General features: G+C 36.3%; 3 protein-coding genes across 3 annotated transcripts; all 3 read right to left on the bottom strand.

The window, feature by feature from the left end:
• Positions 1–252: 252 nt before the first annotated feature.
• On the bottom strand, positions 253–1,206 carry LOC133283966 (lectin 9-like). The gene has a single exon (XM_061480900.1). The coding sequence runs from the start codon at positions 1,204–1,206 to the stop codon at positions 253–255; it is 954 nt and encodes a 317-aa protein (XP_061336884.1).
• Positions 1,207–3,326: 2,120 nt separating this feature from the next.
• On the bottom strand, positions 3,327–4,127 carry LOC133283956 (lectin 5-like). Its single transcript, XM_061480892.1, has one exon. The coding sequence runs from the start codon at positions 4,125–4,127 to the stop codon at positions 3,327–3,329; it is 801 nt and encodes a 266-aa protein (XP_061336876.1).
• Positions 4,128–10,354: 6,227 nt separating this feature from the next.
• On the bottom strand, positions 10,355–11,464 carry LOC133283965 (uncharacterized mitochondrial protein AtMg00810-like). Its single transcript, XM_061480899.1, has one exon. It carries the CDS (start codon positions 11,462–11,464, stop codon positions 10,355–10,357), a length of 1,110 nt encoding a protein of 369 aa, XP_061336883.1.
• Between the last annotated feature and the right edge of the window lie 2,410 nt (positions 11,465–13,874).

Below are 13,874 nucleotides of genomic sequence, written 5' to 3'. Positions count from 1 at the left end.
GCACCGTAGCCTGTAGGGCAGGGGAGCGCCTCTGTTTCCGATCTTTGTGAGCTGTAGAACACAGTTTGATGCAAAGGCATCACCTTGGAAGGTAATGTCGTTTGTGTGTGGCCCAAAACTGTTCAATTATGAACACTTTTTTCTTCGGAAAAAATGCACAATAAACGAGCTGGTTTTGCTAATGAAGAGTTTCCTAATGACTCAAGAAGAATAATGCCAATAAATGATTTATAAATGGAAGGAACAATTCAGTCATACAATCAACTTTTTGACAATTCTCAATAGTGAAATTAAACGTCGTGTTATTATTAAAAGAGATCTCCTCCCACTCTTAAGGGTAGGTGGATCTACAAGGCTGCTTCGAAACGTCGTGTCATGTGTTTCAACCAACTCACCCGTGGCGGCAGAGAAACCAACTCTGACCCATTCTGGCAAAACAGTCCTCAAATCAATGTCATATGAAACAGTAGCATTCCTGTTGCTTCCAGTGTAGGACATAAACACACTTAATCTTTTGGACTCTGAGTTGTAGTTTATGCTCGCATGTGCTACACCGTTGTCTGGTATAAAATCAATTGGCCATGCCACAGTTGTCACTGACTTAACGGAGTCAACATCAATTCCTATATGAGGAGACTGCATCGGTGGATTGGGGTCCCACGCATTTGTATAACTATCAAATTCAATAGCCACGACTTGGTTTTTGGTGGGGTCCAATGCAGTTTCTTGGCTGAAAAGTCCAAGATATCCACCACATGAGTTTTTGGGTAAGTCAAGGTCAACCGGTGCAATAAAGAAAGCAAACCCATCACCATGAAGTTTTGAACCATTTGTGTTCACGACAAAGCTGAAACCAGTGCTGAAGTCTGCGAGTTCACCACTGTTTTTGTCCCAGATGTGCACCGGTTTGACATGCATTGCTCTTCCAACACTCCGTGGGAGTGGTTTTCCAAGTTGGTCGGTTTTGGTTAAACGTAGAACACTGCCAGATACTGAGGCATCTCCTAGCAAAACTATGTCTGGATTTTCTTTCTCGAAAAGAGAGAAACCGAAAGAAACGGTTTCTGATGATGACAATGGTACTGATTGTTGTGACATGACATTGTGATATTGTAGAATGAGGAAAAGGTTAAAGATTTTAATAAGTAGAGCGGAAAGGGGATTTTGAGCTTGAAGGAGGTTGGATTTTGAGTTGACGAAAGCCATGTTGTGATGCTTGAGACAATGGGGAGAATGAGGTTATATATATAGGCCTGTCTTGGCCAGCTAAGCAAATAATGTACAATAAATTTCCAAAATATACGACATGCAACTCACATAGTAGAATACGTATATATTGCTACTTGCCAACTAATTAATTAAGGTGGACAAACCAAGGAAAGTCTACCGCATGTTAGAAATATATGAGTCCACAACATGTTGGTTAACAAAACTTTATCACTTTTGAAAACGACCAGGTATAGGTTGAAGATATTGGTGAGAAATATTTGCAAGAAATTTGACCGACTGTATAGTGTAATATAAATGATATTGTGGCACCAAGTTTAAGTGATCGTATTTAACATATATCTTTCAACAAGATATCAATAAACAACATTTTATATCATTATATTCCATCATTTTGATATAATCTATACAAATCCAACATTGCTGATGGATTGACAGGAAACGCGAAAAGGAAAAAGTATGGTCTAGAAACCTTTTGTGAGTTGTAACCATATATGTATTTTTGTTTTAGTAGATTTTGTGACCATGTGTATTTAGAGTTTAAGCGGAATCAACTTCGCTTAAAGACGGAACTATTTACACATGTAAGACTAATATTCTAAATCGGGGCTTAATCACAATTATATTTTCTCACCCTTTTCAAAAAATATACTTGATGAAAATCAAACTCAAGTTTTTTCCCCCGCTCTACTCAGCCTGGGGAACAGCTGTTTCTTTAATTCATTGTTTTCTTCCTTGAATTGCAGTCTTTTAATTTTTCTTTGTTGGAGATAGTTGTATCGTATGCAAAACTTGAAAATTTTGAACTTATATAAATATTAGAATGTAATTTTAACGTACTCTTATTTGTTAAAAATATGTTACATTATCAACCCACAATATATATTGTTACATAACTAATGAATTTGAGATCTCAGGTTATTGTCAATACGGTCAAATTTTGTGGACAATATGACGATGCATCATTTGATAAATCATAGCACATCATTTAATCTCCATATTTATAATGGATTCGCTTTTTCTACACTATACTACAGATAAGTTATCTGCACTAAGCTCAATACGACGTTGTTTTGAGGCGAAAATGTGTTTTTGTAATTTTAATTTATTTCAGGGTTATAATGGTCTTTATATTTTAATTTTTTAAGATTTCTATACCAAAACGACGTCGTTTTGGAAGAAATGCAGATAACTTATCTGCAGTAACTGCAGAAATATTTTTCCCATTTATAATATTCAAAATATCCCATTGGACATTTCAAAAGACACATGTCTAATATATTTTGCGTTAATAATTTTTTTTATTTGAATCTTTATTTTCTTTACTTAATCACTATAATCCCTCAATTTACTAATTACATTAAATAATATCATTTCAGTAATCTTTCATCTAAATTATCTTTTGAATGTTGACATTTCATATTAACTATTTTGATCATCTAAGACATCAACCGTGGTTTGATACACTTAATTAAGAGCAAAAATTAGATAAAATATAGTGAAATAAATGCTACGGATAAATTATAAATTAATGGACAAAGCTAAAATATTGAAAAAAGTTAAAACGAACATAGAGTAATAATAGAAGTTCGTTATGACTTAATTATATTAGAGTAAATACTCTTTTTGTTCCTTCTTTTTAGGACTAATATGGGTCTTTTTCGGATTTGTGAGGGTCTTTTTCGAATTTGTGAAGGATCATGATTTCAACTAAATGGGTTCATCTTAAATTTCTTAGGGACCACACGATGAGTCTTTTTATTTGCTAGGGACTAAAACGGGCTTAGTAAAATTTGTTGAGGAACAACAAAGAGTATTTACTCGTTATATTATCAGTGTCCGACCCTTATTCCTCTTTTAGCCGATATAAAGAGGATAACATACGGAAAACTTGTTAGACATTAGCAGATTCATGTCTCCACCAAAGATGAAGTATCACTAGTACCGTAATGCAATGTATATTGTTCATCATAACTTTAAGCCGATCCTTATTAGGAAAACAGAGAAACATTACAACAATAACAACATACATTAAACCATAAAAGAGCTTGGTTCTGTCAATAACATGCGGTTTAATCTTTTCTCCCAGTTGTGCTGTTCTACAAAGACGAAGCAAAGGACCAGGATAGAATGTCATGTGTTTCAACCAAGTCCCCGGTGGAAGCAGAGAAACCGACTAGGACCCATTCCGACAGAAGAGCCGCAAAATCAACGGGGTATGATACATCAGGTACCACTTTATAACCACCATATGTTACAGAGACGCTAAGTAGTTTGGAGGCAAAACTATACGTTATACGGGCCTGTCCTATTGCTCCTTGTGTCATATCGATTGGCCACGGCGTAGTTGCCACGGACCTAATGGAATTAATGTTGATTCCTATATGAGGAGGATTTGGGTTTGTGGGGTCCCATTCATTTTGAAAGCCATCAAACTCAACAGCAACAATTTGGTTTTTGGAGGTGTTGAATGCTGTTTCTTCATTGAAAAGTCCAAGGAACCCACCACTTGAATTGTCTGGAAACTCAAAATCGAGTGATGCTATAAAGAAGGTGAACCCATCGCCATGAAATCGTAAACCTAAAGGGTTCACAATAAACGAGAACTCAGTGGTGAACTCTGCGATTTTCCCTGTTCTTTTGTCTGAGAGATGAACTGCTCCAAAGAATCCAGCTAGACCAACACTGTGTTTAGGTATTGGGTCCTTTTTAGTGAGTTGTAATATTCCATTTGTTATATTGGCATCGCCGTCGACAATGATATTTCTAAGACCTGGCTCAAAAGTTGGGAAGCTGAAAGAAAGTGAGTCTGATTTCACACTGGTAATTAGCAAGAGGAAAAAGATGAAGATCATTAGGAAAGCAGAGAAGGGGTTTTGATTTGACTTGGAGTTAGCCATGTTAGTGTTGTCGTGAATGATGCATAGAGCAAGTGGAGAATGCAGCTATATATAGGCTTTTGAGTTTTAAACGTTGAGATATATAGTCCCACATTAGTTGTATGTGCAATTAACGTGGAGTTTATAAAGTTAGCTTTTGGGTGGTGTATCTCAAGGTTCTTTACATGTTATCAGAGCCTCGTCGTCCTGTTGCATTGTCTACTCTTCAGGGCTCTTGTGTGAGGGGACGTGTTGAGATATATAGTCTCACATTGGTTGTATGTGCAACTAATGTGGAGTTTATAAGGCTTTGGACACTCCCACCTTTTGAGCTAGCTTTTAGAGTGGTGTATCCCAATATTCTTTACAAATAATGTTATTGAAATTGATAATAAAGGCTGATCGACAAAAATGCCTTTGTTTAAAAAATCATCAATTTAAAAATTATTTAATTTATCTTATTTTGAGCAATTTACTATGTGCTTTGTAAAAGATTCTAACTTATACACATGACATGATTTAATTTATTGTTTTATCAAAGTTAATCGCACGACGGACTCAAGATATGGAACTTTAAGTTGGACCCACGCAATCAACGTTAGATAAAATAATAAACAATTTCTAAACTAAAATAGACTGATAATTTTATTTTAAAAATAACGACATTTTAATCAATCAACCAATAATAAACAACTCATTGACCAAAGTTGGCAGAAAATTAACCTATATGGTGTTCCTCAAACTTAGGCGACAAAAGCGAGGAAGTAATTTCCAATGAAAAAACACTATCAAGTTTAGTCCAAAATACGTTTGTCAATATGTTCTTCGAATCACCTTTGGTCCTTAATATAAAGACATTTGGATTGGTTCAGGCAATTGAACTTTGCTGTCCTCAGCAATATAATAGATTCAAGTTATCAGCAAAGAATAATTCAGTGAAAACATGGAACACAACATCTTAAGAATTCAGATTGCTATGCATGTATAACTCTCTGTTTAAAATTTTCAACAATGTTTTTCAGTTATATCAAGAATTTAGACTCCAGCTTGAATATTCCTCATCAGTTTAAATGTACTCTCATCACACTCAGTGTTTAAGGGTTTCACACTTATCCATCAGTGTAGTAGGAATTCCATAGACTTGAACTTATTCTCAATTCCTAAGAATGAGGAATCCATTTGACATGCATAGACTGATCAAAAGGTCTTTGATAGGTTGTAACTTGGCCTGGTTTGGGGGTGAGAATCTTTTGGTCAGAAGCTGAATGGAGAGATTGAAATACTGCTTTAACAATACTTCCTTCTCTTCTAGGTTTTGCCTCATTTACAAACTTGGGATTCTTTCCCTTTCTTCACTACCTTTTCTCTCCTTGGTTGCAGATGTTTTCTTCATTTTTTCTTTTGAGTTACAAATTTTCTCCTTTTTTTTTTTTTTTTTTAGGCATTTTTGCCATATTTTGCAAACCAGTCTTTTCAACTTCTTATCTTTTCCTTGTTCATCAACTGAACTTTTCCTTTTTGAGAAGTAATTTGACTTTTCTTCTTTGATCAGCATTCAATCTCTCAAGGTGTGTCAAGAGGAATAGGATTAAGCAATTTTCATCAGGTTTGAATGAACTGGTTTAAGGCTCAAAGGGGGCTTAACAATGGAAATTCTTATGGGTAGGCTGTTTGGCTCTATGTTGTCAAGAATAAAAATGCCCTTATCATTTCAGTCATGCATACAAGCTAGAGAAACAGTTCAAGTTCTAGAAACTACTACAGTGAGGCCTCTCAAAAAGAAAAATTTCTATTTAGGCTCAAATCCTCACAGTTATAATTCAAACTAGAATCTCAATTCAAAGTTTCACATCAAGCATTATCCAAAAAATTTCACCAAAACAGTTATAAAAACGAGCAGTCATCATTCTCAGATTAAAACAATTAATTGCTCACAGATATCATGCTTCATCTAACACAATCTAATTACTTACTGAGTAAGCTTAGAACAATCTGGGACTGCTTGTTTAGGAATTCTCTAAAAATTTTCTCTTTTTCTTTAAAAAAAAATAAAAAAAATTGAATCTAATAAAAACAACAAATAAAAAAAAAATTGAAGGTTAAAATATCTCCCCTTTTTCAGAAAATTTTCTGTTAGACGTCCTTTCCGTGGTGTAGTTCCGCAGTATTTAGCAAGTCTCAAGTCTCGCATACAACATGCGACAATTCCCAGATTTAGAACGTTGTTGTCCTCAGTAACAAACTATACTAGTCGAAGGACTAATTCTGCCAGGTGGAACACACACACACACACACACACTTGTTAAACAGTCAAAACAGAATAAACTCAGTATGTAAAAGGAGGGAATAATCAAACCATAATCTCAAAACAGCAAAACGAAAAAACTAAAGTCAAGATAAATAGTGAAGACATTGGCGCTGAAAGCGTGGAGTTCACGCTGTGAGCGCGAAACTCACTGTCTTTTTTCAGTCTTGTGGCGCCACTAGCGCCAAGTTGACGCTGACAGCGCCAATTCCCAGATTTTAAATTTTTCCATATGGTCACTATTTCACCACTTACTTGAATTATTAAAAATTAAACTATCCTAAGAAAATAAAATAAATAAAATAAAAACAGAAAAACAACTATTGGGTTGCCTCCCAATTAGCGCTTGTTTAATGTCACGAGCCTGACGTTGACAGATGATCAAGGTGGCTTATAGCAAAGAACCAAAGCTGGCTTTTTCTCCTTAGTCATAGTCATTTTTTTGGATTTCTTTATCTTAACCTTGGGTTTACTTTTGGTTCTTAATAGATGAGGATTCTTGAGCTTTGTTCTTCCATCTCCTTTGTCTTCAACAAATTGTGCTTGTACATCTGAGGGAAAAATTGTAAGGGATGAAAAATTAATTTTTAAATCAAGAATACTTACCTGGACTCCATCCACCTTGTGAATTGCCTCATCTTGTAGCTCATCTACCACTGCATTTGTGGTGGCCAAGAATGGTTCTTCAAGAAGGTGAGCAAAAATAGGTTCCACGTCTATATCAATGACTGCAAAATTTTCTCTGTATTCAAAGTTGCCCGCCTTCACTAATACATTTTCAGCAATATTAACCAACACTTGAATAGAGCGATTGGGCAATTGTAGAGTCATCTTCGCAGATCTTATATGCCTTATTCCCATTTTCTCTAATAAGGTCATTGGCACTTGATTCGCATTAGTCTCAACATCACATAAGGCTTGCTCAACATGTATGTCTACCATGGGGCCAAGGGTGTTAGTGCTTCTTTCGCTGCATGCCTGAATTGAATCCACAAGATTAGCTTCATCGCATTCTTCCTCATTTGAAGATCTCATCTCTAGCTTCTCATAGTCTGCATCTTCTTCAGTTTTATACTCCTCCAATTCTAGTGTTTCATCATAAGAATGTAGGAGGGTAATTGCCATTGGTGAGGGAGTCTCTTCTCTATATGTTCCAGCTTCTTGCTCTTCTCTTACTTCAAAATAGTTTTCAACTTTGGATTCTTCTTCTACAGTAGATTCCTCCTCGATTTCGAATTCTTTAGTAGCTATTGTCACATCTTGATCCTTCAAGTATGAATTTCCCTCAACGTCTTCAGTGACTTGCTTGAGAAGAGGTGCGACATTTTATATATAATTCTCTTGAGCTAGAATGGATGACTTCTCCTCAGCTTCTTGCTCAACTATTGGCTGGTCCTGGAGTGCTTGGTATTCGTCGTATACCACTGTCTCGATCATATCAAGAACTTCTTCAGGTTCCATAGTGTAAAGTGGTATTCCAGCTGCTAGATCTAATTTCATTCTTAAAAGTGGGCATATACCGCTGTATAAAATGCGAACAAATTCAGAATCTTCAACTGGACATCTTCTGCATAATTCGTGAAGCCTACCCCAAGCTTGATATAAATGTTCTCCCTCCTTTTGTGCGAAGGAGTCGATCTCCTTTTTAATCTTTGTGGCTTTGGATGGTGGGAAATATTTGCTTAGAAATTTGAATTCTATGTCCTCCCATGTGGTGATGCTTCGTCGAGGTTGAGACTTCAACCACGTCTTAGCTCTACCTTTTAGAAATAAGGGAAACAAGTGGACCTTAATTGAGTTTTCAGTGGCTCCGTCTAGCCTTATGCTACTGCAGAAATTCAAAAATTTATCTATTAGATCGTGAGGATCCTCTGCATATTCACCCCCAAAAAGTTTTGCACTTTCAATGCAGAGCAATCCTTCCTCTAATTCTAATGGAATTTCAAATTGTTCAACCATGATGTTAATAATACATCATAAATTTTATTTTATTTTTTTAAAAAAAATAAAAATAAAAAAACAAGAGAAATAAAATAAAAAATAGAAATAAAAATAAAAAAATGAGATAAAAAAAAATTTAAAATTAAAATTTAAAAAAATATTAAAAAAAAAATTAAAATTAAAAAAAAAGTTAAAAAAAAATATAAAAATGTAAAAAGTAAAAAAAAAAATATAAAAAAAAAATCCAATCTAGAAATTCAAAAGTTAAAAATAAAATTGGCGTAGTCAATCCCCGACAACGGCGCCAAAAACTTGTTGCGTAATTTCGGCAAGTGCACTGATCGTACCAAGTAATAAAAGTGAGTAAGATATCGTCGCACGAGGATTGAGGCACCAAATCTAATTTTAACTATCCCTTTCTTAATTGGATGAACAAAAGAGGTTTTAAAAGTAATTGTAACGTGACAATTGTGAACCGTTCAATATTTCGTGAACAATTCAGAGAGAAATTTGAAGAAATTAAAATCAAAGATTGAGAATTAAGAAAAATATTAAAAGAAAAACTATTGCAGTAAAACGCCAACACCTTTCCGATCCCCACCTTGTAATAATGATTAATATTTATATTTAATTACCCAATTGACCAAATAATTCACCATCTATAATTAATGAGTTAAGCCCTAATCCCTTAGTGATCTTAACCTTATTAACCCTATTAGAATCTTAATCCCTTAGAAATCCCTTTTCAAGCTAATCTTTAAGCCCAGTGAATTTTCCACATTTGCAGTTCATGTAGCCTATCCCTAGTGCATACATGAACAGTTATCTTACCCTTTGTCAGGAATTAGAATCCCAATATGCCTATTGTGAACCCTAACCCTCGCAATCCTAATAGAGTCGCGAATTCTAAAAGAATCATGGAATGAAAAACAGAGTAAAATAAATTCAATTGAATAATTAACCATAAACTTAACCAAAATACAAGGGGTTCACATCAAGGGTTGTGACCCTTACCACAATATAAAAAGACTAGCCAGACATAATCATGTCTGACAGTTTAAAAAAAATAAAATTCATAAAAACAAAAAGAAAAAGAAGATGAATGATCTTCAGCGTGAGCCTCCAAGAATTCTCTCCAGCCCAAGATGATTTTCTTTTAGAGTTTCTGCTTCCTTTATATAGCCAGCTACTCAATCAGGTCATAATCCTTGCATTAATTCTGATTAAATTTCCATTTTTCTCATAATTTCATCAATCAATCAGGTCATGATCCTCTAATTAATTTTGATTAAATTTCCATTTTTCTTATAATTCAACCAATCAATCAGGTCATAATCCTCTCATTGATTAAATTTCCATTTTCATCAAACTCCACAAATCAAGGATTGCATTCATGACGCCTGCCCGATCAGCGCCAAATCCGCACGGATCGCGTGGACAAACAGAAAGTAATTTGCCAAAATCACGCGGATCGCGCCATTTTCACACGTTTTGAGCGAGACTATGCAATTTCAACTTCTCTCTTTCACTTCTTTTTGGTGTTTCCTGCTATCAAAATGCATAAATTGAGTGAGAGAATGATTGAGAAGGAATAATCAATATTTCTTGCATTTATGAGCTTATTTTCACACATTTATGATTAATTCCTTGCTTCTTTTACTTAGAAATCACCATATGTTAGACACATATCAGCAATGTATGCCATTTTTTAAAGATTAATAAACAATGGAATTTTCAACGAATATGATACAGCTAATTAGAGTGGTAAATTATAAATAAGGCGACCAATTTAATTAAACTTAAAAATGTAGCCAAAATGATGTCAATTTCATATTATTACGATTGAAAGGTATCAGAGAGAGATTGTATTTATACTTAGATATGTTAACTAACAACTAACTTACTATTTACAGCTAACTAACAGTTAACTAACAATTAGGTTATCAGAATTCTGTTGAATTCTGTTTTGGATACATATGGGCCATTGGGCTTGGTATATCTGTCATCCCTCCCCCCCAAGCTGAGTGGGCTTGGACGCAAGAACACACAATTTGGACTTAAATTGAGCAAATGAGGGAGTGGAGATAGCCTTAGTGAGCCCATCAGCTAGCTGATCAGAAGCAGGTACGTGATGAACTGACATTTGCTTAGCTAACACCTTTTCTCGTACAAAATGGAGGTCAAGCTCAAAGTTCTTGGTACGGGAGTGAAAAAAGGGATTAGCGGTGAGAAGAACAGCTGACATGTTGTCACAGTAGATGGTAGGAGGGCGTGGAATGGTGATTCGAAGTTCAGAAAGGAGTGGCTGGATCCAGGTGAGCTCAGCAACAGTGGCAGCCAAGCACCGGTATTCAGCTTCGGTGCTAGATCTACTGACAACATGCTGCTTCTTCGAAGACCAAGTAACAAGGTTGGAGCCAAAGAAAATGCAGAAGCCGCTGGTGGAGCGACGATCATCAAGATCCAAACCCCAGTCAGAATCACAGTAGGCAGCTAAGTTGAAGTTAGAGGAAGGATTGATGATTGAGCCATGGGACACCGTACCACTCAGGTAACGCAAAATTCGCTTGACTGCCTTCCAGTGAGTGTCTAAGGGATTTTGCATGAACTGACACACCTTGTTAACACTAAAGGTTATTTCAGGTCTAGTTATCGTAGCATACTGAAGGGCACCAACTATGGAACGGTACTGTGTAGGGGCAGAATAAGGAGATCTATCACGAGATGAAAGTTTGGAGCTGGAGATCATTGGAGTGGGCATGGTTTTGCAGTCATGCATGTTAGCTTTCTTGAGCTGATCAAGGATGTATTTGGACTGATGAAGATGATATCCTCCAGATTCTGTTTTTGTGGCCTCTATACCAAGGAAGTAGTGGAGATAACCAAGATCTTTAAGGGAGAAGGCTTGATGCAGAGAGTGAATTAAGGACTTGATGGCAGATGAGCAAGATCCAGTGACAAGGATGTCATCAACATATACTAGGACAAAGAGTGGTGGTTGGAGTAATGGATATGAACAGGGAGGAGTCAAACTTTGCTGTGGTGAAGCCAAGTCTATAAAGAGTGTTGCTGAGCTTTTCAAACCAAGCACGAGGTGCTTGTTTGAGACCATATAAAGCTTTGGTAAGTCGACAGACCAGTGTCTTGTCTTGATGGATGAATCCAGGAGGCTGCTGCATGAAGACCTCTTCTTAAAGCTCACCGTTCAAGAATGCATTATTTACATCAAGTTGATGAATGGGCCAATTCCTCGAGAGTGCAGCTGTGAGAACAATACGAATGGTGGTGGGTTTGACTACATGACTAAAGGTTTCCTGATAGTCAAAACCTTCTTCTTGATGGAAGCCTTTAGCTACAAGGCGAGCTTTATATTTGAGGATGGTGTCATTTGGGTTAAACTTTGTACGAAACACCCATTTGCAGCCAATGTGAGATCTGTTTTGAGGAAGAGGAACTAGTTCCCATGTGTGATTGCGTAGGAGAGCAGAGTATTCTTCTTGCATAGCTTTAAACCAATGAGGCTGAGCAATGGCTGCAGTTGTAGATGTAGGTTCTAGACTTGCCAAGTAGGCTTTTGGTTTAAAGATGTTTGCTTTAGCCCTGGTGGTCATTGGATGAACAGATGCTTGAGGAAGATGTGTATCAGTAGAGGACCTGCAAGTAGAATTAGTGGTCCTAACAGAAAAATCATGCAATAGAACACTCAAGTTTGTACTGTTGAAGTGATGGTTGGGTGAGTAAATAGGTGGAGGACCTAATATGGAGTTAGTGGAAGGAGATATAGTAGGATTAGAAAAAGTAGCATTCGGGTTCAAAGGAAGTGAAGGACTAGTGGGAGTAGTGTGTGAAATGACTAGAATTAAATGACTTACTGGAATTATAGGACTTAAAGATTGACTAGTAGGTGTTGGAATAGAGGTGGGGTTAGGTGACTTAAGATAGGGAAAACTAGTTTCATCAAACAAGACATGTTTAGTAATGAAAGTTTGACCAGTTGGACTTAGACATTTATAGCCTTTATGTTGTGTACTGCACCCAATGGAGGTACATTTAGCTGATCGAAAATCAATTTATGTTTGTTATAGGGTCTTAAGTAAAGGTAGCAACTGCAACCAAAGGTCTTTAGAAAAGAATAGTCAGGGGTAATGTGAAAGAGAGTTTCAAAAGGTGACTGTTGATTTAAAGTGGGTGTAGGTAATTGGTTAATGACATAGGTGGCAGTGAGGAAAGCATCCTCCCAGAATTTTTGGGGTAGGTGAGATTGTTCTAGTAGTGCCAATCCAGTTTCCACTATGTGTCTATGTTTCCTCTCTGGTTTTCCATTCTGTTGGTGTGTATATGGACAGGTTAGACGTTGGACAATGCCTTGTTGTTTTAGATAGTGGGTGAGTTTGAGATATTCCTTTGCATTGTCTGTTTGCAAAGCTTTTATCTTGGTGTTTAGTTGGAGTTCAACCATGGTTTTGAATTGAACAAAGATTTCATAGGTTTGTGATTTATTTATTAGGGGATAGATCCAAGTGTAGTTTGAGAAAGCATCAACAAATATTATGTAGTATTTTGCACCTGATGTGCTCTATATAGGTGATGGACCCCATATGTCCGAAAGGATTAGTTCAAGAGGCTGAGAATAGACAGTAGCGGTATTAGGTAAGTGGAGTTGATGCATTTTTATCATACAACAAGCACAACAAAGCTTTGAGTCAATTTTATTTATATATGGTATATTATAATGTCTAAGTACCAACTTTACAGTATCAAGAGCGGCATGCGCCAACCTAGAATGCCAAAGACTTAAGGTAGAAATGCTAGAAGTATGGTTACATGTAGAATTTTTTTGCTGAATTGAAGAAATAGGACTATTCAAATGTGAATTTTCTGCAGAAGAAAAATGCTTGGACTTTGAAGCTCCATCAAAAGCATATAAGCCATTCTTAAGTCTGCCTTGGAGAAGAGTCTCCTTGGTAGCCTGATATTTCACATAACAAACATCAGCATGAAATTCGAATATGACATTGTGTTCTCTTGCAAACTGAGATACACTCAACAGATTTTTAGATAAGCCAGGTACATGTAACAAATTGGACAGTTGAAGACTGAAGAATTAACAAATGAATGCAAAAATGAGTGTCCTATGCTTTTGATTTTTAGATTAGAGCCATTACCTACTTGAACAGCATCCTGACCACTGTATGGTATTTTGTTGTGCAGGTTATGAGGGTCTGGTGTAAAATGAGTGGTGGCTCCAGAACCCGGATACCAACTGTTGTCTGTTACTGAAAAGAAATCAGATGCACTTTCATCTTGTTGCCTTCCACCATTCTGATTTGTTACAGCTATATTTGCCTGCAAATTCGAGTTATTGTTCTGGCTGTTCGGACTTTGGAAGTGTTGGTTGAACCTGTGAAAGCAATCCAAAGCCAAATGTCCATATTTACCACACACTTGACATTGAGGTCTATTGTTATTATTGAATCGACCTCCTCTCCCTCTGTAAAATTGATTTGGTCCTCTATTTCCGT

The sequence above is a fragment of the Gastrolobium bilobum genome, unplaced genomic scaffold, assembly GCF_033153095.1.
Source record: "Gastrolobium bilobum isolate Gb01-03AN ecotype WA unplaced genomic scaffold, APGP_CSIRO_Gbil_v1 utg1266, whole genome shotgun sequence".
Lineage (NCBI taxonomy): Eukaryota > Viridiplantae > Streptophyta > Magnoliopsida > Fabales > Fabaceae > Gastrolobium > Gastrolobium bilobum.
This window is presented reverse-complemented; position numbering and strand designations above follow the sequence as displayed.